Here is a 24,744-nt window from a genome sequence, read left to right on the forward strand (position 1 = left end):
TCTCTGACCCTGAAATGACTCCCCCCCTTTTCCAGTCATCTCTGTCAATACTTGCCCCACTTCTTGGACAGCAACTTCTAGAATGGGAGGAAGCAGGAAGACAGATGGAAGCATGGGGAGAACTGTGAAAAAAAGCCCCACTTATCACATGTACAAATCATGAAACAGATCATGGCCCAAACCGAGAAAGCATTCCAAATGGCCAGAAAGGAGAAGTAAAATGTGTGACTTCTCACCACTTTCCTTCTTTCATAGGCCCACCGGCCAGTAGGCACCCCTTGGGAAGTCATGATTATACCAGGGCACATAGATGCTTCTGCAGGCCTCCAGGTAGAGTTATCTGGCAGAGTCCACGGTCCCCAAAGGCTAATCACTGGAAGTAGCATGTGCCTTTTGCCATGAGGATTTATTCACAAAGTACCCAAGGAAGTGAGCCTCGTGGATCTGCTTGTGGACTTCCAGGGATGAATGTGGTGAAAGTGAGGGTACGGGGACTCTTCAGTCCTGGCCCCTCTGGCTCATGGCTGCCACAGGCAAAGAAGAATCCAGGGGACAATGTGCAAAGTAACTCTTTATTATGGAAAGGAACAGGCATCACTGGGGGAAATACACAGAGCAATTGACCCCTGGGGTGGCTGTGTTACCCGGCTTACATGTTAACTTTGGCTGTGTGGCCAGCCAGGCTTACAGCTGGAGTCATAGGCAAGGCTTCAGAAACAAAGAAAGAAAGGAGAGTGTGTACAAGACGAAGGTGACATCCAGACGCTTCTTTTAAGTCATCTGTCCAAAGAATTCCCTTGGGATCTTGCTCTGTGTCTGGAGCAATTGAGATGGGATGTCAGAAGAGCCCAGTGCCCTGAGTTCCGTCCCCTGGTCACCTAGACTCCATCTTGTTGAAGGCTCCAGAGACACCCACCTGCTACCCAGTTGATTCCCAGACCTCACCTGCAGCATAGTGAAGACCTCAGCAGCTTTGGTGTAGTCCCATTTGTTGTCCTCAAGGCACCTGAGGTGGGAGAAGGACGGGCAACCTCTGTTACCACTACAGGACATGTGCACCAGCCACAAATGCCATCACTTAACCTATGGTACTCATTTGCTGGGACATGTGTGCCAGATGTAGCACCCTAGTAATAGTGGAGAAAGACCTGGTACATACAACCCACAATGTCTGTCACCATTCATGCTCAGAAGAATTCAAAGCAGAAACACAAGGGTATGCCTAAAAATAGTGAAGCTTCATACCAACACCCCACACCCCACCTAATGGAGAAGCTCAAGAAAAATAAGAAGTGGAAATTCAAAAGCAAATTCTCCCCCCATAATATTAAGATGTATGACACATCTTGGGGTATTTACCATTTCAAGTGCACATCTCTCAGTCATTTTCTAGTACATTCACAAGATCCTGCAACAATCCCAACTAATTCCCAAACAGCTCTTTTGCTGCAAAAGAAAAATTCTTAACTACTGGAACTCAGTCACTACTCTCCCATGTGTTCCAGAACCAGGCAAGTTCTATAGTGCTTTCAATCTCCACCAATTTCCCCCACCTACATAGTTTTAATAAATGCCCTTTAAAGATAAAATGCAGGGCTTTAGGTGATTGGCTTCATTCACTTAGCCCAATATTTCCAAGTTTCAACCATGTCAGAACACACATCAGGGCCATATTCACTTTTATGATTGAACGATATCCCACTGTGATATGTACCATATTTCTTTATCCATCCATCTTCAAGGAGACAGTGGGGTTGTTTTGCCCACTCTAAATTAAACACTGCTCTAAGCATACGAGTTTTGGATGAAGTATGTTTTTGCTGCTTGTAGTCTGTACTCGGGCCATGTGGCAACTCCATGTGTAACATTTTGAGTATGTAGTATGACAGATCCTACACCCCCGGTATCTATCTCCTTCTCTCTGTCTCTCTGTTTGTCTCTCCCTCCTCCCCAGTGTGATTTATTAATCTCCTAAGCATCTCTCCGTCCAATAAGGTAACACTCAAGATGACCTATGACAGCTTGATTTACATGTTTCAAATGACTAATAGTGATTAGAAAAAACTGTATGTGCTTGCTGGCCATTTGTACATCTTCTTTGGAGAAACAGATATCTCTTCAAATCCTTTCCCAAATCTCAGTTGTGTTGTTCACATTTTTTATTGTTGTTTAGTGAGGGTTCTTCTTGTATTCTTATCAGCTGTGTGATATGCATGACTTTCTCTCATTCTGTCAGGTTTTTGCATTTCCATGGCAGTCCCTGGTGATGCACTGATTTGGGATGGAGTCCCATTTGCCAGCTTTTCCTTGACTGCCTGGGCTTTTGGTGTCACAGATAATACTTGGCAACCTAATTCAATGCCATGGAGATTTATACCTATGCTTTATTCCTTGGGAACTATAGTTGGAATAACACTTAATTTTGGATCCCCTCTCTACACACAGCCAGTGTTGTGCACAGGGTGTGTGGGTGTGTGTTGGGGGGGGGTGTCAAAATTTACTGTTTTTGGAAGTGAACATTCAATTCTCTCAGTGCTGTGTGGAAGTCATAGGACCATGTGAGGTGTGGTCCTGACACTTGAATAGCAATTGTTTTTTTCCACCAACTCTTTTCCCATGCCCTCTTTTTTTTTTTTTTTTTTACGTTTGTGTCAATGTGCTTTATTCTTTTGGATGCTGTTCTAAATGGGCTTACTTTTCTTACATCTTGCAGCCATGCTGAACAGTTCTAGGAGTTTAATATAATGGATTTCCCAAGTGGAGTGGGATCCCATTTGAGAAATGGACTATCTTTAAAAATTCTTTACTTACCCTATTACAAAATGATGGTACTTTTTCAGTGTGCTCCTATCTTATTTTTTGTTTCAGGGACATTAATAAAATATAGACACAGTTCATTTTTTCATATGTTGTCTAAGATTCTATTATTCACTCTTAAGTGTTTCCAACCCCAGCCCTTAGCCCATCCTGTCCACATTTATAGCAGGCACTCACTTCTGAGACCACTCGAGTTTCATCCCCGACTGGGTGGAGAAAGCCTGCACCATTCTTTGCTGCTCTTGAGAGAGGACAAACTTGAAGCCGGAGCATGATGTGGACGAGGGTATGGCAAAGGAATCCTGGATCTCATCAGGGCTTGGATGCCTCACAAAAAGTTGATCATTCACAATGCACAGGCTGGAGGAAAATCAATTCCTGAGACAACTGGACAGGTGGACAAAATCCTTCCACTGCTCCAGACAGGATCCTCTTTAACCACTGAGACCCAGCAACTGGAATCCTCCCATGCGCCTGTGTGATCTGCCTAGTCAAATCCCTGGCTGCTGCGGGGAGACCACTCCCACCTCCTCTGAAAGATTGTCTGCCAGCTTCATTGGATTTGGAGATTTAATCCCTATGCAGTGAGTCTACACAATAGAAAAAGAACCTGGTTCCCCTCATTTCCATTTTCAGCAGGAGAATCGGAGTTTCCTGGGAGATGGGTTACCTTGGGTCAAGGTGACAGTGACTCTTAGGGTCAGAAAGAAAACTGGTATTCCAACCCTGCTCTTAACTGCTACTGCTAGGCTTCACTGATCCTTTGATCTACCTCTTGACCTTCCAATATCCTGAGACTACCCCCAGAGACTGGTACCATTGCACTTTCTCCCTTCTGGCCCCAACCTGGGGTGGGAGTTCCACCTACCACGTGGCACTTACTTTGAACTCCTCTTGTCAAGGATAGCAGTGAAGGTGCGCATGAAGGCACGGATGCATCCCTGCGAGCTGCCTTCCACTTCTAGGACAAGAAACAACAAAGCAGCCATAGAGTTCTATGTGTTTTGCACCCTCAAAGGACATTCCCCAGTCAGGATCTTATAGTGAAAGTGCCCAGGACCAGTCAATTTTTTATTGGCTTGGAGTTAGGGCTCTGTGCTGGGAATGGGGGAGGAGTGGGCAACAAGGGGAATTGAACCATTCCCATTGATGGGTTCCCTACCACATGCTGGACCAAGTGAAACATCCCTTCCAATGTTCACTTGGTATGTTTCATATTAAGGGGGGGGGTAGGGAGTTTAATTAGCTCTACCTGCAAATGTAGTAATACAGAGGTTAAGCAACTGGACAAAAAAGATCTGGAATGAGAGCCACAAACCCCACAGCTCCCATGACTTCTCTCACCCAGGAGCTGTGGGACAGACAGGCACAGCCTTCTGTCGGACCTGATGGTCTGTGGGCAGGGTGTTATGGGTAGAAGAACATAAGGAGGATAAAAAGGAAAGGAACACATTTGGGAGAGTTGGGGGAGTTCTCAGGGGTGCATATCCAGGGCAGGAAATAGGAAAGGGTCTAGAGAGAGGGGATTCTACAGACACTCACCTTCCTTGAATACCCCTTTGACAGAAAAACAGAGCATAGTTTCCTGAAAAGGAAGAAGGCACAGGCTCAGGGTACTGCTAAATTTTCTAACCACATAGGGACCTGCACCAAGGCAAAAGCTGGTGCTCACCGTCTGGAAACACATGTCCACCTGGAAAGAGCTGGAGGCATGCAGGGTTCTGGGTAATGCCCTGATAAAGTCCACAATGTCTTCTTTTGTGTACTTCAGCAACTGCCTCTGAACATCTATAGGGATTGAAGAAGTAAAATCAGAGATTTGCCTATTACACCCTGGTCCGTGGTCTCGATGATTACCTCCTTCACACACTCAGTTCCTGTACTCTACCAGGTCTTCCTCATCACACACTTACGGAACTCCTTGGGATTCTTCATGTTCACTTCATCCTTGAAGTACCCACATGCGCCACTCCTAGGAGAAAAGAGGAACAAGAGGTGGGAGTCCAGACAGTGCAGATGCTTCCTGGGGGTCAGTCGTGTCTACCTGGTGGTGGGAGTGAGAGACGGAGTCACCCTTCTCCAGAACAGAGAATAAGCTGCGATACTCACAGATTTGGATCACTAGGGTCAAAGGGAACGGTCAGTGAGAAGCAGGCCTGGTCATGATAAGTGCTGAGGAGACCCTGGCGTTCTCCATAGTCGTAGATCCAGTAATACCTATGGGGTATGGAGGTGGGTGGAATGGACTATTTTTTTTTGGGGGGGGCCTGGGCACCAAACGTGACCTGAGACCCCTGAGCAGACCTGTGCAAAGGTGGCCCAGCCTAGCCAACTCCTTTCCTCCCATCTTCAAGGTCCCATGTGCACTTACTCCCGCAGGAATTGCTGTACTTGACTCTTTACGGCCTCAGAAGCCTTAAAGCTTTCCTAAAACACAAAGGGATTTTAGATGCTGTGTCTACTTAAAAGCATCACTTGGCAACACAATAAATCACTCTTGATCCTTCTTCCTCACCTTGCAGGGCTTCATTAACTGCGGGTCTTCAATGTTCCTTACACTTGAAAGTGGTAACTTCCTGCCATCCTGAAAAGACAAGGAGAAGGGTGGGAATGCACACCAGGGAGGTAGCACTGGATGTCCATGGGGACGAAAAAACCCAAAGGGGAACCTTGACCCGGAGGCCAGGTGTAAAGTGGTCAGGAAATCCTTGGGCTATGAAATCACAGCAGGTACTGTATTATGGGGGTACTGCAAATCTCTACCATATGTGCTTTGTAGGAGTGATTCTGTGTGGTGGGGGGTGCTTTCTTTCTGTGTATAATTATGGGACAATATTCAGATTAGGATTTCTGGAATCCATGCCATTGAAAATTGATGACTGTCCCAGGCAAACACCTTATCTAGGTAAGATACAAAGGGGCTGGGACTAAAAGTGGAAGTCAGTTGTGTGAGGAAGAGGAGCAATGGTGAAGGCAGGAACATACCAGGCGAGACAACTCCGGGAAAAAGTTCAGGACCGCGCTGTTCAAAAAGAAAGGTCCATAGGAGTGATTGACAGTTCAGGTCTGGGCAGGATTTCTCCCCTGCCTCCACCCCTCCTTTGATTCTCCCTATAGTTCTCTTTCAGCCCCTTCCCTGCCACCCAACCCCTAGGTAGCTCCCACCCACACTGCACTGGCCCCTTTCCTTCTCCAGGGCCACAAGGAGCCACATTGTGAGCCCAGTCTTCAGGGATTCCTGTCTCTCCCTGCCTCCCTTTCCTGTCTCAGAAAGGTCCATAGAGGGCCTTTAAAGGAGCAGGACTGGATCTCAGGGCCTTGCCACTTCGAAAGGCCTCTAGGATTCTTTGGATGCTGAGAGATGAAGGTAGGGGAGGCAGGAGTCAGGATGCAGGAAGGAGGCTGTTGGTGGGGGATGGTAGCTGGTGACAGAAAGGGAGTTGGGAGAGCAAGGAAGATATCAGAGAGCCATGTGAGAGGAAAGGCAAAGAAGACCGAGGAAACAAAGCAAAGGGAATGAGTGATGATGCTCTGTCTAGCCTGATGTAGTAGGCCTGTGTAACAGAGGGGAAAGGGGGTCCCCTGCTGCCTCCATTTCCTTCACTTGTGCCAGGCTATTCCAGGGATCAAAAGCAGGAATGAAAGCATGCACCCCACCGAGTCGGGCATGGAGGCCCATACTATTTCCTCAGTGACCTGGAGACTAAGGGCCTCCTCGAAGGCAGAAACCATTTTCCAGAGGCTGAAGAAGTGATGGGTGAGTCCCCACCTCAGCATGGGATGGAGGGGCTATGGGTTTATCTAAGGAATCAACTTGCCTGTCTCAGGCTACCCAAGGCTCCCCTTAGATGCTAGGTAGGATGATGAGCAAGGCAGGTTGTTGGTCCATAGGTATAGGCAGGGAAGGAAGGAGGGGTGGAGGCATCGTGAGGCCAGACCTTCTGTCTCCTCAACCTCTGCTGCACTCTGCCTTCCCTTCCTGCTACAGGAGCCTTCAGCTCCCCACTCATTGCCCACTCCTGGATCCCTGATCCAGAGAGCCCAGGTTTCCCCCCAAAAAAGACAGAGATCCCAGCAGTAGGTAAGAGGAAGCGATGTCCACATCAGCATCACCTAAGACCTCAGCCCCAGCCTGGGGCAGGACAACCTCTAGGGCAGCCTGGGACAGAAGAGGGGACCATTCAGGAACAAGATCTGGAGGCTCCTCTCAGGACCAGGGAGGAGGCCTGGTGCTATCGAGATGAGGAAAGGCAGGGCCTGCTGGAGGAGGCCGAAAACTCACACAAGGGAAACAGGGCCCACGATAGAGAGGGGGTGGGCATGCAGGAGACAAGGAGGCCTGTGAGCACAGCTGAGTACAGAGAGAGGGGCAGGGGAGAGGCCCTATGGCCCTTCCCGAGGACCAGGCCTGCCTCCTCCCGCAGAGAGTCTTTCAGGCTACCAGGAGGCAATGGTGTCCGTGAAAGGGAAGAGGTGTCCGCAGGCGTGAAGTACCTCACATAGGCAGAATGGTCTGGGAAGGTGCTGCACAAGGGGTTCCCTTCTAGCCACAGCTCTTTCAGCTTCAGCCCTTTCATCTTCTCCAACTCCCACACTGTTCTTAGCTGAGAAAAATGGGAGAAGACTGTTAAAGGTGTCCTAAGCAGAGGCAGCCATCTGCAGTTCAGGACCCATGTCTTCCTGCTCCCACTCATGGGTCACTTTATCTGTCTAATGTTAGTACAGTCTGCAGTACCATCTGTCTTCATCCCCAACCTCATCTGCTCACCTCATTTTCAGAGAGGTCCAGGATCTTGACTTGGGGTGCCTTCTCTACCACATCATACAGGCTATCTAACCGGAACAGTTTGTTGTTGCTCAAGTTCAAAGAGAACAGCTTTGGGGAGCAAGAGTTAGAGTGATCTTTACTGTCAGGAGCCTCGGAGGCACATCTGCCCTGAACCCCATCCTTTCTGGCCCTTCACCCAAACATCAATACCTCAGGATAATCCTCTTGGATGACCTGAAGGGTGGCAGTCATGCAGCTTCTTCGGTTGAGAACCATTTCTATGTTGTGATCCAACAAGGCTTCAGGAGGAGGAGAGAGTGGAATCAGAAGGTGGAGAGGGGTCCCTCTGAACCAGCCCCAGCACAGACCCCTCCACAGGCTACCACATGTATGTCTTCTTCCGAGGCAGACCTGTGACCTACAGTTATTGCCACCAGTCATACCTGGGTCAAAGCGGAGCTTTTGAAGGTCCAGAGCATGCTGGGAAACATTGTATCTTTTCCTCAGGGCCCTCTGCAGAGACAGACGGAGAGGGTGCTCTATGGCTCTGGGGTGTTGTGGGTCATGGTGTTGGGAGCTTCAGGGACTAAGGGGAAGGAGGGCTGGGTTTGGGGAGTGAACTGCTTTACCTTCAGCTGCTCCATTTTTTCTCCTGTGAACTTATTTTGCACAGAGTAGGGTACTTCTGAGGGATTGACAAAAATAGGTATCTGTAGGCAGGAGACACAGAGTGAGTACTGGGAACTCACTCTCATCACAAAGATGACACTCGCAGCCCCGGGCCTGTGCCAGGGCTAGGTCCAGAGAACCCACCTTCTGACCGTCTTCATCACACATCTTGTAGCTGACATCCTTCAAGGCATGGGCAGTGCTAGCACCCTGGACAAAGAACTGGACCCGGTACTTGTCACAGTGGAACTTTGGAGAGGGGAAAGAAGTGCAAGTGTTAAGAGGCCATTGCTGAGCCCTGCTGAGCCTGGCCTCCTGCTCAGTCCCCCAAGCCATCCTCGCTGGCTTCGCCCTCCTCGCTTACATCCACTGCGGTGAAGGGCACGCTGCAGAGGCTGTGGACTGATTTCATTAGCTGTGTCTTGTCAGACTTTCTGCCACACAGAATCTAAATTTACAAACAAGGAACAAAACAGAAGAGAGACACCATGGAACCTCAGAGGAGAGCAGACATACTCCAGATGTTCTTTCCTGACCTTCTAGCTAGCTCCATGGGACCTGTGACATGGCACCTTGTTTTGTGCCAAACCCAGATCTCCTAGACCCACATCCTGTCCACACAGTCGTCGCTCTTCTCCCTCCAGGTAACTGATTTGTCTTGCTCTCTGTGAGTATCCTTCTGTTGGGTTGCAGAATAGTTTAAATGCAGTAGTCACCAAGACACTCACCGTGACCTTGAACCAGCCCCCCAGGGTTCCATCTTCTTCTGTGTGCCGCCCCAATTCTCTCTTCTGAGGTTTGCCATCTCTCCACACTGTGATGTGGATTTTGTCCTCCATGTGCTGGTCCTCTCTACTCTTACGTCGCACAGCATAAGGTGTGCTATGAAAGGATTAGGGAGTGCTGACAAAGGCCAAGAGATTCTTCCATGGACCCACATTCCCCTCACTGGAAGCAAGGGTACAATTAGGATTGCTCAGCCACCATCCCCCATCTATGGAACACTGGACCTCCAGTTTCTCAGGGAGAGAAGACCACAGGGGAAGAGGGGATGGAAGAGTTCACGGTTCTGGGGGCTGCTACCCACTAAACAGGCAGCCTGCTCACTTACTGCCTTATTGAGTGGTCCCAGAGAACATCTCTCATCTCCACATTTCCACCATCAGCCCGGGATTTTGAAGTCAGGGACATGTGCCCAGTGTGCTCATAAGGACCTTTCCTTTTGCTAGTATAACCTGGGGAAGAAACCCGGTCTCTTTTTCTTCCTAGAACATGGCTTTCACCATCTTTGTGTTCTGAAATGGGAAAGGATGAAAGTTAGAAAATACATCAGTGGTCCATTTACCACATGCTGCACCATAGGGGTGGCACCATGGAAGGGCCAGAAAAGCACCAGTTTCCCCCAAAGGACTAATCACAAACACCCAGTGGGCAAATTCCTGTCACACTCACAGTAGACAGCGGCTTGCAAGAAGAAGGGACCCTTTGGACCCTTTTAAACACAGTAGAGCAGGATTTGTGGTGAACAGGAGTGTACTTGGCCCATGGTATAGACCAGACACAAATCACATACCAGGAAGCTGAGCTAACCTGGCCCCACTCAGGGATTCTCTAATTTAACAGCACACAAAGGCTTGGGAGCCTCGCCCTCTCACTGCAACAACCCAGTCACTCACTGAACTGACTCTGCCATTGTGACCAAGCTTTACCCTCCCTTGCTGGTGATGTACAAGCTTCACAGCAGCGGAGACTGAGACAGTAGCCTGTTACACTGTCACCAGATTGTCTGCTTGCCCTCCCATAGTCTCAGCCTCCAGTACTTCGAAACACAGGACACCAACTTTCCTAAACCTACACTTGTCTTAAAGGTTCCGAATCACAACTGGAATGCTAAGAAGTCAGACACAATTTCCAGTTGTACTGTGATCTTGCTGTTAGGGATTCTTAGTCTGAGTCCATTACAGTCACAGAAATGACAGTCTGAGATTGCACATCTCTTCAGTGCTGAAGCCTGCTCCACTAGCTAGAAGGTTCTCTATCTTCACAAAGCCTTCAAGGCAACTGAGATTTATTAAGCCACTGTGTGCCTGTTCTTCACTAGAGCGTTCTATTTATGCCATTAAGATCCCGTTCCTGTATCAAGTTCTCAGTTCTGGCTCCCTGCTGACTTTCTGTCCAGCAACTCTATTGTGTGTTGTGTTGAAGGACTCACCTCTCACCACGGATTGGCTATTTCTCCCTTGCTATCCATCAGCATTTGTTTCGAGTACTCTGGAGTTCTGTTATTGGCCTCACACACATTTGGAAAGCTTGAGGATTCTGTTTGGGTGGTCAGGAGGTAGGAAGGCCTCACCTTGCCTCCCATGGGCAACAAGAGCTGCTTTGTTGGGCAATGCAGCTTGTGTCTGTAAAGTCTTTTTGGTGTGTGCCCTCCCTGTTCACACCCAGGAGTAGTTTCTGCTATCCCATTCCCTCTCCAACCCATACCCTTCCACCAAGCTCTTTTCCCATACATCTGATTCACTAGTGGGTGGCAGACTTGGAATACTTTCTGTTTTATGACATCTTTGGAAATAATGGTAGCCTCCTTTTTGTGCCTGGGGTCTATACAGGCATTTTGTATTAACAATCACCCCAAACCCATGTGCCAGCAGAGGTGATGCTGGTGTCTTTCAGAGCAGCCTTCTCATGCACCCCAAAGTTAAAGGTTCCCTCTGATGCCAAGCTGTAGTTTTGCTCATTAGTTATTCCCCATTGTCTCAGGACACGTGCACAGATAAAAATGAGCTCACTTGGAGTCAGCTCCTAACAGACTGATGATGGCCACAGCTCAGATGAACTCCACTGGGGAGCCCAGCACGTTCACCATGCACCCACTATCAGGACCTTCTCATCACACACTGCAGTGCTCCCCCTGTGTCTGAGCAGGCGCGGGAAATGAATCTGAAGGTGAACAGATTCCTTGGGGTAGGCATTCAGCTTACTGGGCCCCAAACACTGGAGGACAATAGCCTGCTCTCTGTTCCACAGGCTACAGCTAACTGCTAAGGAAATTCTCCTGGCTCTACCTTCAAAACGCCACCAGAGCCTACCTCCTCTTACCTTTGCCATGGGTGTTCCCCTGGCCAGGCCTCCCAAACTGTTTTCTGGGCTACCCCAAGGCTATCTTTACATTTTCCCACACTGCCTCAGCCTCTGTCTTCCACATAGCAGTAAGAGTGCTTTGCTTTTGTTGTAAGGCAAATATCAAATCTTGCTGATCCCTCTCCAAGTCTTGCCACTGGGTTCTGAACTTAGATGCCCACCACGTTAAAGATCTGTGAGTCTATGATAGAATGAGCAACAGCAGCTGAAAACCACTTGAGATGTGGCATTAGGTGAATATTAGCAAACCAAATCCTTTTCATGGAAGTTCAAAGGGCAAAAGAAAACATCGGATTCTCAGGTTGTAGATGAGGTAGAGACAGGAGGTGGGCAGTTTAGACCAAAGGCACACTCTCCTATTCCTGGGAACCTGACATTTTTAAAATTTTAGACAAAAAGAGGGGAAATGTAGTGGTATTGTGTTCCCCAAAATATTGTGCACCCTAATAAACTTATCTGGGGTCAGAGACAGAACAGCCACTAGACACATAGGCTAGAAAATGATGGCACTCACACCTTTAATCCTAGCATTTCAGAGGTAGAAATCCCTCTGGATCTCTGTGAGTGCAAGGCCACATTGGAAACGGCCAGGCATGGTGACTCACGCCTTTAATCCCAGAAAGTGAGCCTTTAATCCTAGGGAGTGATGGTAGAAAGGAAAGATATATAAGGTGTGAAGACCAGAAACTAGATGCATTTGGCCTGGTTAAGCTTTCAGGCTTCTAGCAGCACAGTTCAGCTGAGACCCAATCTGGATGAGAACTCAGAGGCCTCCAGTCTGAGGAAACAAGACCAGCTGAGGATTCAGCAAGGTGAGGTAGCTGCGGCTTGTTCTGGTTCTCAGATCTTCCAGTGTGCACCCCAATACTTGGCTCCAGGTTTGTTTTATTAAAAAAGACTCTTTAAGATTCCTGCTCCATCTCACCTGTGACTTCAGAAAGAGTTGAGAACTGTGGTGCACTGAAGGAAGCAGCAGACAGTGAGAACCCACATAAAAATCCACAAGTTCTGGATGCATAGCACCCACAAATGGAGTAAGATGATTCCAAACCATTGTGTGGAACCCAGGACTACGTCAAAAACACTTCTACTGTGAGGCATGGGTACAGTTGAGCTTTTTAATGGCCACAGCTCTAGATACCATCTCCAGCAAGGCCCTCTATTGTGAATCACAGAACACTGAGAGTACTGAGTGAACAGCTACAGAGGAATTCTATGGAGAGGGACACTGAGGACAAAAACACATCCTTAATGCTCTGGTTACCAGAATCAAAGTGATAGATAGCAAGAACATAAAAAGCATTTAGGTGCCAGTGAGACAGTTCAGTGGTTAGGAGCACTTGCTTCTCTTACAGAGAGCCTGGGTTCAGTTCCAAGCACTCATAGCAGCCTGCTTAGAGCCACCTGTCAAGTCCAGCTCCAGGGATTCTGGCGCCCTCTTCTGGCCTCGATGCCAACTGCAAGCATGTGCTATGCACATGTAGGCATGCAACAAAAGACGAATTGAATAAAATAACACTATTAGACACATCAGCTAGTCCACTCACCCTCAGGCTTTGCTATGTGTTAGCTGTTCCTCCAACACAAAAGGAACAGTGCGCCTCTTTCAGGAGACCACAACTATTCCTAAGCTCCTACCTGTGTCATTCTGGAATTGTGTCTAAGCAGTACTGCTTAGCTGCTGAAGACAAGCACCTCTGCCATAGTAGCAGGAATACAGAGATAAGGGAAGCAACATCTGTGCTGTGGCAACAGCCACTGCTTGGTATGGGGCATAGTGAAGACTCTTCGCCTCCTCAAAGAAGTCCCATGAGATTTGTACCCAGGGCCCCCTTTTGGATCCTGAATATTCAGCTCCAGGATGCTGGGTGATTATCCCAGAAGGGCTCATCCTCCAAAATGGTACATTCAGAGCTTTGTATGCCACTGATTGCTCTACCAAACCCCCTCCCCACATCACATCAAGCCCTCCTGTAGTGGCTGAACTCTTTCTCCATGGCCGGTGGAAGTTCTCATTTCCTGGACAGACTTCCTGCAGCACAGAAAATACACAGACAGTTTTGTGCCACTCACACCTGTTGAGGTGGGAATCCAGTGTCTTGAAACAGGTGAAGGAGAGCTGCCTTTGATGAGTTGGTGGGCTCTTTTGAACTGTAAGATGCATGGATGCATGGATGCGTGCAAGGTGCATAAGATCCCCTGCGCACCACACTTAGTTTAGTGCATTTAGGTCAGCACTACATCAAGCAGCCAGCTTCCAATGAGTCACCCTTGTCTCTTTTCTAACTTTAAAGCCATCTATTATTTCACTATTAAGCGTCACACATGATGACAGAGGAGTTGCTCTCGGAGCCTGTTGTCAGCTTACAGACATTCATTTGTTTTTCCCGTTTGTAGAGACGAGTCTTATTCACTGTAGCTCCATCTTGGATTGCTAATTTATTGCCTGTCTTCTTTCCTGGCTCATTCAGGATAACCACTCTTTCCTCCTCCTCTACTTCAGGTCTTGTGTCCAACTACACTAGTGACTTCCTGCGTGTATGTGCTTCGTGCTTTGAGCATGCCTTTTCCGCTCTGCATTACCCACTGTAGCTCTTGAGTTGCTGTCATTCTCAGCCAAGAATCAAGATCAAGGGTCATAGGCTGTAAAGGGTTCAGTCTGCAACTGGTCTGAAAACTCCCTCCCCCCCTTATATACACTGGTCCAGTCGACACATTCAAATAACCAGGATGTATCTCCTCATACAACCTCCCACTTTCAAGCGTTTCAGTGCCTGCCAGCACAAGAGCCATTTGACTCCAAAAGTGGTCTTCCGGTGCCCTCTGTTTGTAGCCACCCATGTTGCCAGGATAATTTTTAGCATCACTGTTTTTCTAACACTGACACCCAGGACTTTTTGTTTCTCAAAGGAAAAGATCCACTGAGAGACTTTTTTCGCCCATTTCACAGGGTGTTTTTCTAGTAAGGTCTATATTGGAATGCAATGACTCACAGGGCTAGCCCCAAGCTCTATTCCCTCATTTGGCCACTGAATCCTTCCTGAGACAAAATCATCAAGGTCCCACAATCAAAATTCATTATTTGAGTAACATGTCCAAGCAGGACTTGCCAACTCACCCTAGAACAGTCTCCCCCCCCCCCCCATTTTCTCCTTAAAAACCCAGTCCTGCAAAATCACCTGCTTGCTGGTTTCTTGTTGCTGCTGCAGCTGCTGCTTGCCATCTGCCTTTGTAGCCCCTGACTCCTTGCTTCCTTCTCCAGGTTAATAACTCTTTTTTGTGCTGAGAACCTGGTATTGGGTGTGTCCTGTCTAACTCGGGGGGGGGGGGGGTGCTGTCCTCCCTTATAATGGCAATTCATGCATCCAACACACTCGCTTGTTCACAAAGGTCTCTTGGCTTGTCAGTGACCTCGTTTGTGACAGATGTCCTGGTGACTATTTATGTCAAGGCTTCTGGTGTCAGATGAATAAGTGTGTGAAATGGGGTGGACATGTCTTCACTCCATAAAAGTACACTCACTTCACTGAAGAGAACTGCAGGAACAGCAAGTGATGAACCAGAGATTATAAAAGACAATGACCAGGCTAGAATCATGGCAGTGACATCTAGGGCGTCCATGACTTTTGGCAAATCCTTAATCTCCTTGGGCCGGTCAGTCCTACTGCTGGCCCAATGTTTCCATTAGCCCCTATTTGCGGCACAAACTCTGTACCACAGACCTTTCCTCTCTGTGAGGGCTTCGGCAGGGCCTTACAGCATCCTTTATTTATTTATTTATTTATTTATTTATTTATTTATTTATTTGGTTTTTTTCGAGACAGGGTCTCTCTGTGTAGCTTTGCACCTTTCCTGGAACTCACTCTGTAGCTCAGGCTGGTCTCGAACTCACAGAGATCAGCCTGCCTCTGCCTCCCGAGTGCTGGGATTAAAGGCGTGCACCACCACCGCCCGGCTAGCATCCTTCTCTAAACTGCAGTGAGTTGGGTGGGTGCTATTTATGATGGTGTGCTGTAAGACCCTCTGGGGTTTTCTTTGCCAGTGGCACAATGAATGATCCTGGTCCGGATGGTGCCTACTCCATTAGTTTGGGTCCGTATTTCCTTTCAGTAAGAATCCTTCAGGCCCAGACAGCCATGATCATGTGAAGGGTTTGCGCAGGCTCGAGGACTTAGCGGAACAGTGAAAAATGAGGCGCTAGGACTTGAGGGGTGCTTTGACCACTGTTCCTCAGACTCAGAATCCTCTGTATATGGAAAGAACACCATCTCTGGATTGTTTCTGAGGCTGACTGGGGAAACTTAGCAAGACAAGTCATGGCAATGCTTGCTATTGAAGAGGGGCAGCCTTTCAATAATAAGATAGTATGGAAAAGCCATGAGTTATTTAGAGTCGGTGAGAGGCACTGCCTGGCACATCAGTGGTACCCTGCTTTCCATGGTGGGACGGTGGGTACTTCATTTACTCAAGGAGAAGACCCTTTGGTCACCCAACTATTCTAGAATTATGCTTATAAACTAGAATTATCTGTGAAGAAGGAAAAACTGAAAACGATTCAAGTGGGGGAATCACTGACTGAGGAGAGAAGATAAAATATCAAATGAGTGATTTCATGACAAGAAGCAAAATTCCAGTACTAAACACATATCCCATTGTCCTTAGTAAACAGCAGTCTAGGGTTAAAAGGGTAGAGGAGTAAATTCCTCCCAACTTGTAATGTGTTCAGCGAACACTGACACACCAGGGCCTCTCTGTAAAGGGAACTTGGGGAGGCCTGAGAGCTCCAGGTTGCAGTGAGCATACTACCTAAGCACAAACACAGCCTTCTGGGAGTGTCCTTACCTGTGTATGGGATGGTCCCCTGGTTCCTTTCAGTGGAGCCCATCTTTCTTGTCTCTTGGCCTTTGTGGTCTCAGAGGAAGCTTAGAAATGGAGAAGTGGGAGGAAAATGGATTACTTCAGCTCTCGGACACACAAAATATGGCAAGATTCTTCAGGCACCAGGAAAGCACGTTTTTCACCCCCAGGCATGAAGGCACCACGCTGCCACTTACTTGGCTTTACTCCTTCACTACACCCTTCTTGATGGACCCAAGGCATAATTAAGATTTCACCTGTATGTCTCTTTCACTACCACGTTCTGTCTGAAGGATGGAAAGGGAACTTGCAATGAGGAATCCACGGAGCAATACTTAGTAAAGAAGATGGAAATCTCAGTGCGTTGCTCGCCTAAGGAGAGCTTGAACACAAAAGGGCGGATGAACCTCTGCCAACTGCCCCTTTGAACACTAAAGTTTCAATTTAAGGAACAAAGTATCTACTTTGTCCATGTTGACAAGCTCATTGAAATCTCAAACTTGACCAAGTCCCACTTCTCCTTCGCTTCACCGTCCCTTGCCTTCTCCGGTCACTTCCTTCTTCGGGATCACTGCTCATCCCAGCTGGGGATGCTGGGTGAGCAAACAAGCCAGGGCACAGCAACAACAGAGAGAGAGGCTGAGGGGGAGCAGAAGACCTCTTCCTCTTCCTGCAATGAACTCTGAGAACTGGAGAGTAGGAAGCCTCGGGTATCCTTAAGAGTAACAAGGTCAGAAGAGTGGCAGGGGAGGGGCATCTCGGGGCAGAACAGGCAGAAAATCCAGCCAGGCAATGGCCACAGTCGGGGAGACAAGGAAGGCTGTTCCTACCCTGACTAAGGAGTCCTGCCCTGCAGAGCTGAGTGCCAGCCTTGAAACCCTCACTGCTGGTGCTCATTCTCAATCTCCCTCTGTGGCTCCATCCCTTTTCCTAGTTGTGCCTGACTGCCCACAGGACCTCTTCTGATACCAGGGTCAGAATAAGACTCCACAAACCCTTTGTGCTGGGTCAGGCTTTTCAAAGTTTGCCCACCATCGGAGCGTCCTCCCACCACCTCTACGGAAAGCCCTCTCCTGGGACTCCCTGTGCCGTGTAGCATCTACTTGGTTACTCTTAAAACACTCCCCTGAGTAAATCCTAGGGAGCAGCTGGCGGGCCTCCCACCAGATAAGTGCTCTTAGACAGTCAGCCTATAGTACCTTTATGCTTCCTGGACATGTAGGGCGTCTAAGCCACAGGCTGACTAAGCCTTGTCCTTAGCGAGGGCAAGGGCAATGGCAAGAGCAAGAACTCAGAAGGTCTGCCGTGCGTGGAGTCCACAGAATATACAGACAGGGCCTAGCTTAATTGCTGACGCTGAGAGGATGGGGCAGAGTCATGTGACCATCCGAACCCAATGAGCAGCCTTGGGGAGGGGGTTGGGCACACTCAGTCCTGGTCCTGAGGTCTGAGCATCTGTGTGGGAGGACTTGAGCATGTGCCCACATGCCGCTTATCACATGACCATGTGAACAGCAGCCACTGGGTAGCTGAGGTAGTCCTGTGACTGCAAGTCTTATGCCTCATGATGGGTCCACGTACAGATTTGAGCTGCTCCTCATCTGACCTAGGCTACTGATATGGTGCCTAGCAGGAAGGGTAGAGGCAACGAACCTGGAATTCCATCCACGGAAATGAAAATTGAAAAAAATAAAAATAAAAGAACTTAACAAAAATTTAAGGTACTCATGTTCCCAACAGACACCGTAGATGTAGGTCAGCCAGAGAAGTTTATTTTCTCCCTGATGGCAACATCCCTGTAAGCTACTGCCATAGCATCCCATAGTATTCAGATGCCTGGGAAGGCTGTATCAGATCTTAGACAGAATTCTCTCATTTTTCCCTCACACCTAGGAAAATAGCACTTAATACATTCCAGCCAGGCACCTAGGTCTACACCAACATTTCTTCGTAGGATGCATACATGCAGGGGTCAGAGAACATCAATGGATGTCCTGCTCAATTACTCTACTCCTGACTTCTAGCGTGGCTTCTAGTGAGTCAAACTCAGGTTGTCACATCATAGCAGCAAGTGTTCTTATCCTCAGAGCCACCTTCCCAGCCCTGGGGCCTATTCCTGAAAAAGGGAGGAAACGGTAGCAGAGACCCTCACACCCAAGCAGGACGCAGCCAGCTAGCTCAGTGTGAGGCTCACAGCCTTCTGAGAGCTTCTGGCCACAGCTGCAGTTTGCCTGTTCCAGCAAAACTCTGGCTTTTCTGTTGACCATGGCAGTAAGTTCTTAAGATGAAGTCAGGTGAGGGGAGAGTCAAACTTGACTCAGAACTGAGAGCCACGCAGTCCTTTCCCTCGATCTGGACAACTGGAGCAGATGCAGGCTCCCTTTCTGTCTCCATACAGTGGGAGTTCGGACTACAGAGACCCTGGTAGGGGCAGTGAGGTGCAGACCTAGTAGGAATTCCGTGAAGACCCCTGCAGGTGCAGCCCTGGGCAGAAATCTGGGTAAGATGTAGTCTGCAGCAGATGGGAAGAACAGACTGCCTGAAAAGCCAAGACCTGGAGAGCTTTGGGGTGCAAGGCCTTCCATCAGGCATTCCTGGCTACATAAACAGTATCTACTGCATCTCACACAGTGCTAGCCTTGCATGGGCTGTCCATGGTTGGAAAGGTGAGGAGACCTGATGGATCCTTTTGGAGGGTGAGTCTGAGTCAGTTTCAGTGCCCTCTTGGGAGAGCACAGGCTGGAGAATCACATATCTTTGTACAGAGATGGCAGAGAGGCAGGGGGTGGGAATGGGGAGGCACAGAAGAAATGCTAAGGCCCAGGACTTCCCATTTGCTTGTCTACCCATATTCCACATGGTTTCCGTGGCCACATGAATCCCAGGCGGTCCAATGCAGTGACTTTCTTTTGCCTAGGCCACAGGTGGACAGGGATAGAAGCCAGCAGGTTCCTGTCACTCAAAGCCTGTAGCTCATGCTTCTGTGTATTTTGTGAATATCTGCTTCACTGTGAGACCAGCAATGTCTTCACACATAAATAATCCCAGAGAAAAGCTGTCCTGCTGACTCAGCCACTGGGAACAGTGGCCCTATCTTCTCAGCCCGGGTCCATCACAATAGTCACATGTCCTCATAGGTCAGGGACTCTCTAGCCCTGCTCCCAACACCACAGCTACTGCATCCCCTCTCCCTATTCCTTTCATGAACAGTAATGGGAGCCATTTGTATTGAAGTGACTCCAAGTTCCCAGATGTGTAGGGGGCCTTGAGGCATCCCACAATGCTCCTCCACCAATCCCATCTGCTAGGCTGAACTCTAACCTCAATTCTCTAGACTCTGTGGCCCCACAAGATTACAAGCTCAACCTCCCTCAGCCTGAGGGCTCCCCTCTAGGCCTTTCAGATGAAAGCATTCTCCAAGTACCCTCTCCCTGTCCCAGCCTCTCACTCTCCTCTGAATTCCTGCCTGCCCCTCCAGACCCTCAGTGTACTGCCTGAGCATCTTCCTGAGGAACTCCTCAATACAAAAAAGAGGCTTGTATAGTTTCCAGCCTTGGGATTCACCCAGACTATACCACACCTAAACTGGACTCTGGTTTTGTTAGCTGGATAGAAAGTTTCATTCATGTCCTGTCCATCTGGATATTCCCAGCTGTTCATCTGGATATTCCCAGCTGTGCATCTGGAAATTCCAAGCCATGCACCTGGATATTCCCAGTTTTCCATCTGGATATTCCCAGGTTGGATCATGTATGAATAAAATGGGGTTCCTGGCCGAGTGTTCCTCATCCCACTGCTACCCTGATCAAGGGATCTATCTGCATGAGGACAGAAGGACAAGGACAAGCACTGAACAGAGATCATGAGGGCAGGGGACATATCCTGCTGCTGCACAGTGTTTCCCTAAACACTTCCGAAGGGAAGCCTCCCTTGTAGTGGTAAGAAGCAGAGGAAGGGGAGGAAAGATGGCTATTAAACAATCCTCCCAGACAATCTGATGCCATCTTCAGGAGTCCAGCTGGGACTGCTCTCCGAAAATGATCACAGCCTGGCTTGGTGAGCGTTGATGTTCTCTTTTTGGAAGAAGGGGTTGGGGAGGGTTATGGGACCCTCACCTGAGTACTCAACCACTCCTTCTAACTAGTTGCATGTAATCTTGCCCTAATTTCAGTGTCCGCTGGGTCTCTTGAAAGGCCTAGAGTATATAGCTGGGGAAGGATGAGAGGAGAGGACTCCATTATACAGACATGTCGGGGAGTCTTCATGCATACTGGGTGTAGACCTTCCAGTGTGGCTGCTTTAAAGTCATTCATGCTCCTGGATGTAACCCCTCAGCCTCTGTTCTGTAAGTGAGACTAATAAACTCTTTGGTTCCCCAGAGTGAACTCTGGTGGAATCACCCCTTAGTTTGTCATTGGGACTGTAGAAGGAGGGGTTAGATGTTGTTTATATCACTCCAAGGGGAGGAATCTTGGCCAAAATGGCTCAGGACTCAGAGAGGGCACACAACTCAGAACACTCAGTACAACACACATTATTCAACACAGATACAACATATACCTCTCAAAATCCATATTACAACCCACAGCATATATCATTAAATATATACACAGAAAATATTGATACCACACATACATCATACAACAGAGCACACACTATTCTATGCATACATACTGTATACATCACTCAACAAATAGCATTCTCACAATACAATTGATAGCATGTATGTTCATACAAACAATGCACTTCATACACAAATATGACAAACACAACACAGATACGTATGATGGACACACAACAAAATCCATTTAACACAGAACACACATATGTGGCAGAGCTCTTGGTGTGGAGACAGTGGTGGTGGGTAGACCACCCCCAGAAGACGCTTTACCCGAGGAGGCTGCAGATATTAGCTATTGTCCATGCTCTCTTACATCAATTATAGACAAGCAAGCAGAGTGCAGGATTTCTCCAGACACAACACAATATTATCCCAGGGGAGTTCCTAGAAAGAGAACAGACGGTCTGGCAGATGGATAAATGTGAAGGAGGAATAAATATACATTTGGATGTGAATGAGTGGGAAATGGGTAGAAAGATGGATTAATGTGTGGATGGATGGGTGAGTGTGTAGGTATGTGGATAGTTTGATGAATGGGTAAGTGAGTGCATGATTTAAGGAAGGAGTGAGTGTATGGGTGGGCAGGATGGCTGGGACATGAAAGATAAGTGTTTCGTGAGTAAGGAGATGCTTAATAATGAGTCCATCAAAGGCCTAAACTGGGGCAAACATACATTTGCCCATCATAACACAGTGTGGACAATGAACAGGGACCAGTTTATGAAGCCTGGGTTGTGATGGCCAGCTGTCAGAGCACATCCTGCTAGAGACAGACAGGAGGAAGTAGAAAGACAGAATGGATGAAACTCACTTGCTCATTTTCATGCATGTAGTTATGTGTGTGTGTCAGAGTTTGTATATGATTCTGGCTGCGTCTGTATATCAATGTGTTGGAATGGAGGCTGGTTTATTAGCTTGGGGGTGTTTCTATGCCTGTAGGGAAGTTCATTTGTTTGCCTGTGTGGATGTCATTGTGAGAGTGAATCTGCATGTATCTGTGTGTTTTTCCCCACCTCATTTTTTAAAAAGATTTATTTATTTATTATGTACACAGAAGAGGGCACCAGATCTCATTATAGATGGTTGTGAGCCACCCATGTGGTTGCTGGGAATTGAACTCAGGACCTCTGGAAGAGCAGCCAGTGCTCTTAACCTCTGAGCCATCTCTCCAGCTCCCCACCTCATTTTATGTGCAGGACTCCTTGCTTTATTTCCTCCTTAGTCCCTGCCAGTGATGGACTACTTAATGTTTATTAATTACCTCCAGGGACAAAGGTTGGGAGAGCTCTGAGTTTTGCACCTGATGATTCCCAGAGAACATACGCACATTGATAGAGTTGAAGTGCATTATAACTAACCAGTGTTGCTGATGCTTAGGTGTGTACAGACAGCTTGCCAGAGCTAGCCTCAGGGCACCTCAGCCTGGGTTTGATTCCTTACTTGCCAAAGCTCCCATGATCTCATTCTACCTTAGCTACCTGATTCAGAAGAGCTACCTGGGTGACCTGTGGGTAGCTGTCCTGTGGTGGGTTGAATGAGAATGGCCTCAAAGGGTCATGTATTTGAGTGCTTGGTCCCTAGTTGATGGACTGTCTCCTACAAAGGATTAGGGGGTGTGGCCTTGTTTAGGGAAGTGTGTCACTTGGGGTGAACTTTGAGGTTTCTAAAGCCAATGCCATTCCTAGTCTCCCTCTCTGTCTGCTGCTTGTGGATAAGATGGACTCTCCCAGCTTCTACTCCAGCCCCATACCTGTCTGCTTGATGCCATGCTCCTCACCATGATGGGCATGGCCTCAGCCCCTAAACTATAAACAAGTCTCCAGTTAACTGCTTTCTTTTATAAATGTTTGCCTTGCTTAGGGTGTCTCCTCACAGCAAAAGGAAGGGAACTAAGACACTTTCCCCTGCCTGTGTAGTCAAGACTGGCCTAGAGAATCCTTCCTAGCCCTTCTGACTAACTGAACTGCAAAATTCTGAGGGGGTGGCGGTGAAAGGGCAAGGCAAGACTCTGCATGCAGCTAAATGGCCTGGGGCTCCCCAAGGGTTATACTGGACCCAGGTCCAGGAAGTGACTCTGCCCTTTGGACATGGTGACCAGGTGTCTTAGTTTCTTTTCCCTGACAAAAGCAACCTAAAGTAGGAAGGGTTTCTTTTGGCTCAGCATTCCAGGTTACAGTTCATCACAGTGGGGAATGACAGTTGCAGAAACTTACACTAGTCACATCACTTCCTTAATCGGGAGCACAGAGCAATGAGCACAGCCACTGCTCAGTTCCATTTCTTCAGGTATACAAACCAGGATCCCTTGTCTAAGGGAATGCTACTGCCCACAACTGAGATGATTCTTCCCACATCAATGAATGTAACCAAGATGATACCCCATTGACATTCAGGGCCCATTTCCCAGGTGATTCAAGAATCTGTCAAGGTGACAATTAGCACTACCCAGAACACCAAGCAATCTCCACCCTCCGTGCCACCTCCAGGAAGCCCTCCTGGCTGAACCAGCCCCTCACAGAAAACAGTACAATTGCCCCGAAGATTCCCATTCAATATGAGGTATATGGACTCAGCAGACCCAGCAATGGTGACAGAATTCATTCATCCATTCTAAAAACTGACTCTTTTCTTCCCCTCTGTGTCCATGTATTATTCTAGAAGCTGAGACCCCAGGGACAGTGGTATAGCTGGGCTTAACTGGACATTTCCTAAATGCACCTCCGATTCTACAGACTCTGGTTCCTTCACAACACTACGCCCTGAACTCTGCTTGGGCCCTGCTAGAGGGTATGGTCACATAGGTGCATGCTAGCACTTCTAACTAGTTAGAGATTTTTATGGCTGTGAAGACACATCATGACCTCGGCAACTCTTACAAAGAAAATATTTAATTGAGGGGATGACTTACAGTTTCAGAGGTTCATGAAGGGGAGTATAACAGCATGCAGGCAGACGTGGTGCTGTAGCTGAGAGTGCTATGTCTCACAGGCAAGAGGAAGTTGACTGAGAAAAAGAGACCTCAAAGCCTGCCCCCGTAATGACACACCTCCTCCAACAAGGCCACACCTCCTAACAGTGCCACTCCCTTTGGGGGCCATTTTTTTTCCAACCACCACAACACCCCTCCCAGAAAGGGCTGAGTTCTTTGTCCCCCACAGTCCAAATCAAATGGGCCCAAGTTCCCCTGCATCTCCTTGGTCGGTGAGTGCACTAGTCCTACAGGAAATTCTATCTAGTGAGGAGAGCCTCTGCGGTGCCCATTCATCTCCCTCTGGCTCTCTTGCCCTCTCACACACAAGGACACAGAGCAGAGATCTCAGGCTCTCTTCCTTGTTCTCTTATCAGATCTCTGCTTTCTGCAGGGAGGCAGAGATGGCCAGGCCTGAGGCATAGGGGCCTAGGACGTGGTGGCCCCAGGGACTACCCGGAGGAATGTAATGGGACTGACTTCACGTCATATGTCTAGCATGGTCAGAGTGCACTGGCCTTCCCCTCCCAATGAGTATCTCAAAACCTGTACAGGCTTCGCTGCAGGCTCTGCTCTGACCAGTCTCCTAAAGCCAGCTCCGTGGCATCCCCCCTATCCAACACTAGTGCCCGAGGTAGCCACCCTATCCTGAGGAGGCGTGGTCTCAAAATAGCTCTTCATAGGGCCTTCACGGCTCCCTGCTGTCTTCAGGACAATGTCCAGAACACTAAATTTCTGTCCTGGGCCTACTCTGCCTCTCTTCTGACTGCCCAGACCTGTCACCCCCTCCCAGGCAAGCTCTAGAACTGCGGGGAGCTTCCTGTCCCTTGGAATGTCAGACTGGCCGTCTTCACTCATCAGTTCATCCCTCAGTAAAGTCATTTTCAGTCTTGTTTCTTT

General features: G+C 48.3%; 1 protein-coding gene across 3 annotated transcripts; it reads right to left on the reverse strand.

Annotated features, from left to right (window-relative positions):
* Window positions 1-553: 553 nt before the first annotated feature.
* LOC102915557 (nuclear RNA export factor 2-like) lies at window positions 554-23,872 on the reverse strand. Of its 3 annotated transcripts, none has more exons than XM_076561529.1 (22): window positions 23,785-23,872; window positions 16,241-16,320; window positions 9,366-9,489; window positions 8,983-9,136; window positions 8,619-8,702; window positions 8,399-8,503; window positions 8,215-8,295; window positions 8,029-8,098; window positions 7,796-7,884; window positions 7,586-7,693; window positions 7,312-7,421; window positions 5,803-5,839; window positions 5,333-5,401; window positions 5,189-5,244; window positions 4,927-5,034; window positions 4,731-4,789; window positions 4,490-4,605; window positions 4,360-4,402; window positions 3,700-3,778; window positions 2,995-3,177; window positions 946-1,006; window positions 554-816 (listed from the first exon to the last, which is right to left on the reverse strand). In XM_076561529.1, exons 2-22 carry the CDS (start codon window positions 16,281-16,283, stop codon window positions 772-774), a joined length of 1,824 nt encoding a protein of 607 aa, XP_076417644.1. In that variant the 5' UTR covers window positions 16,284-16,320; window positions 23,785-23,872; the 3' UTR covers window positions 554-771. The 3 variants fall into 3 exon arrangements, with proteins under 3 accessions (XP_076417644.1, XP_076417643.1, XP_042125011.1); XM_076561528.1 differs by having other exon boundaries at window positions 9,366-9,549; XM_042269077.2 differs by lacking the exons at window positions 16,241-16,320; window positions 23,785-23,872 and adding an exon at window positions 9,707-9,907 and having other exon boundaries at window positions 9,366-9,549.
* Between the last annotated feature and the right edge of the window lie 872 nt (window positions 23,873-24,744).

This window comes from Peromyscus maniculatus, chromosome X, assembly GCF_049852395.1.
Source record: "Peromyscus maniculatus bairdii isolate BWxNUB_F1_BW_parent chromosome X, HU_Pman_BW_mat_3.1, whole genome shotgun sequence".
Taxonomy (NCBI): Eukaryota; Metazoa; Chordata; class Mammalia; order Rodentia; family Cricetidae; genus Peromyscus; species Peromyscus maniculatus.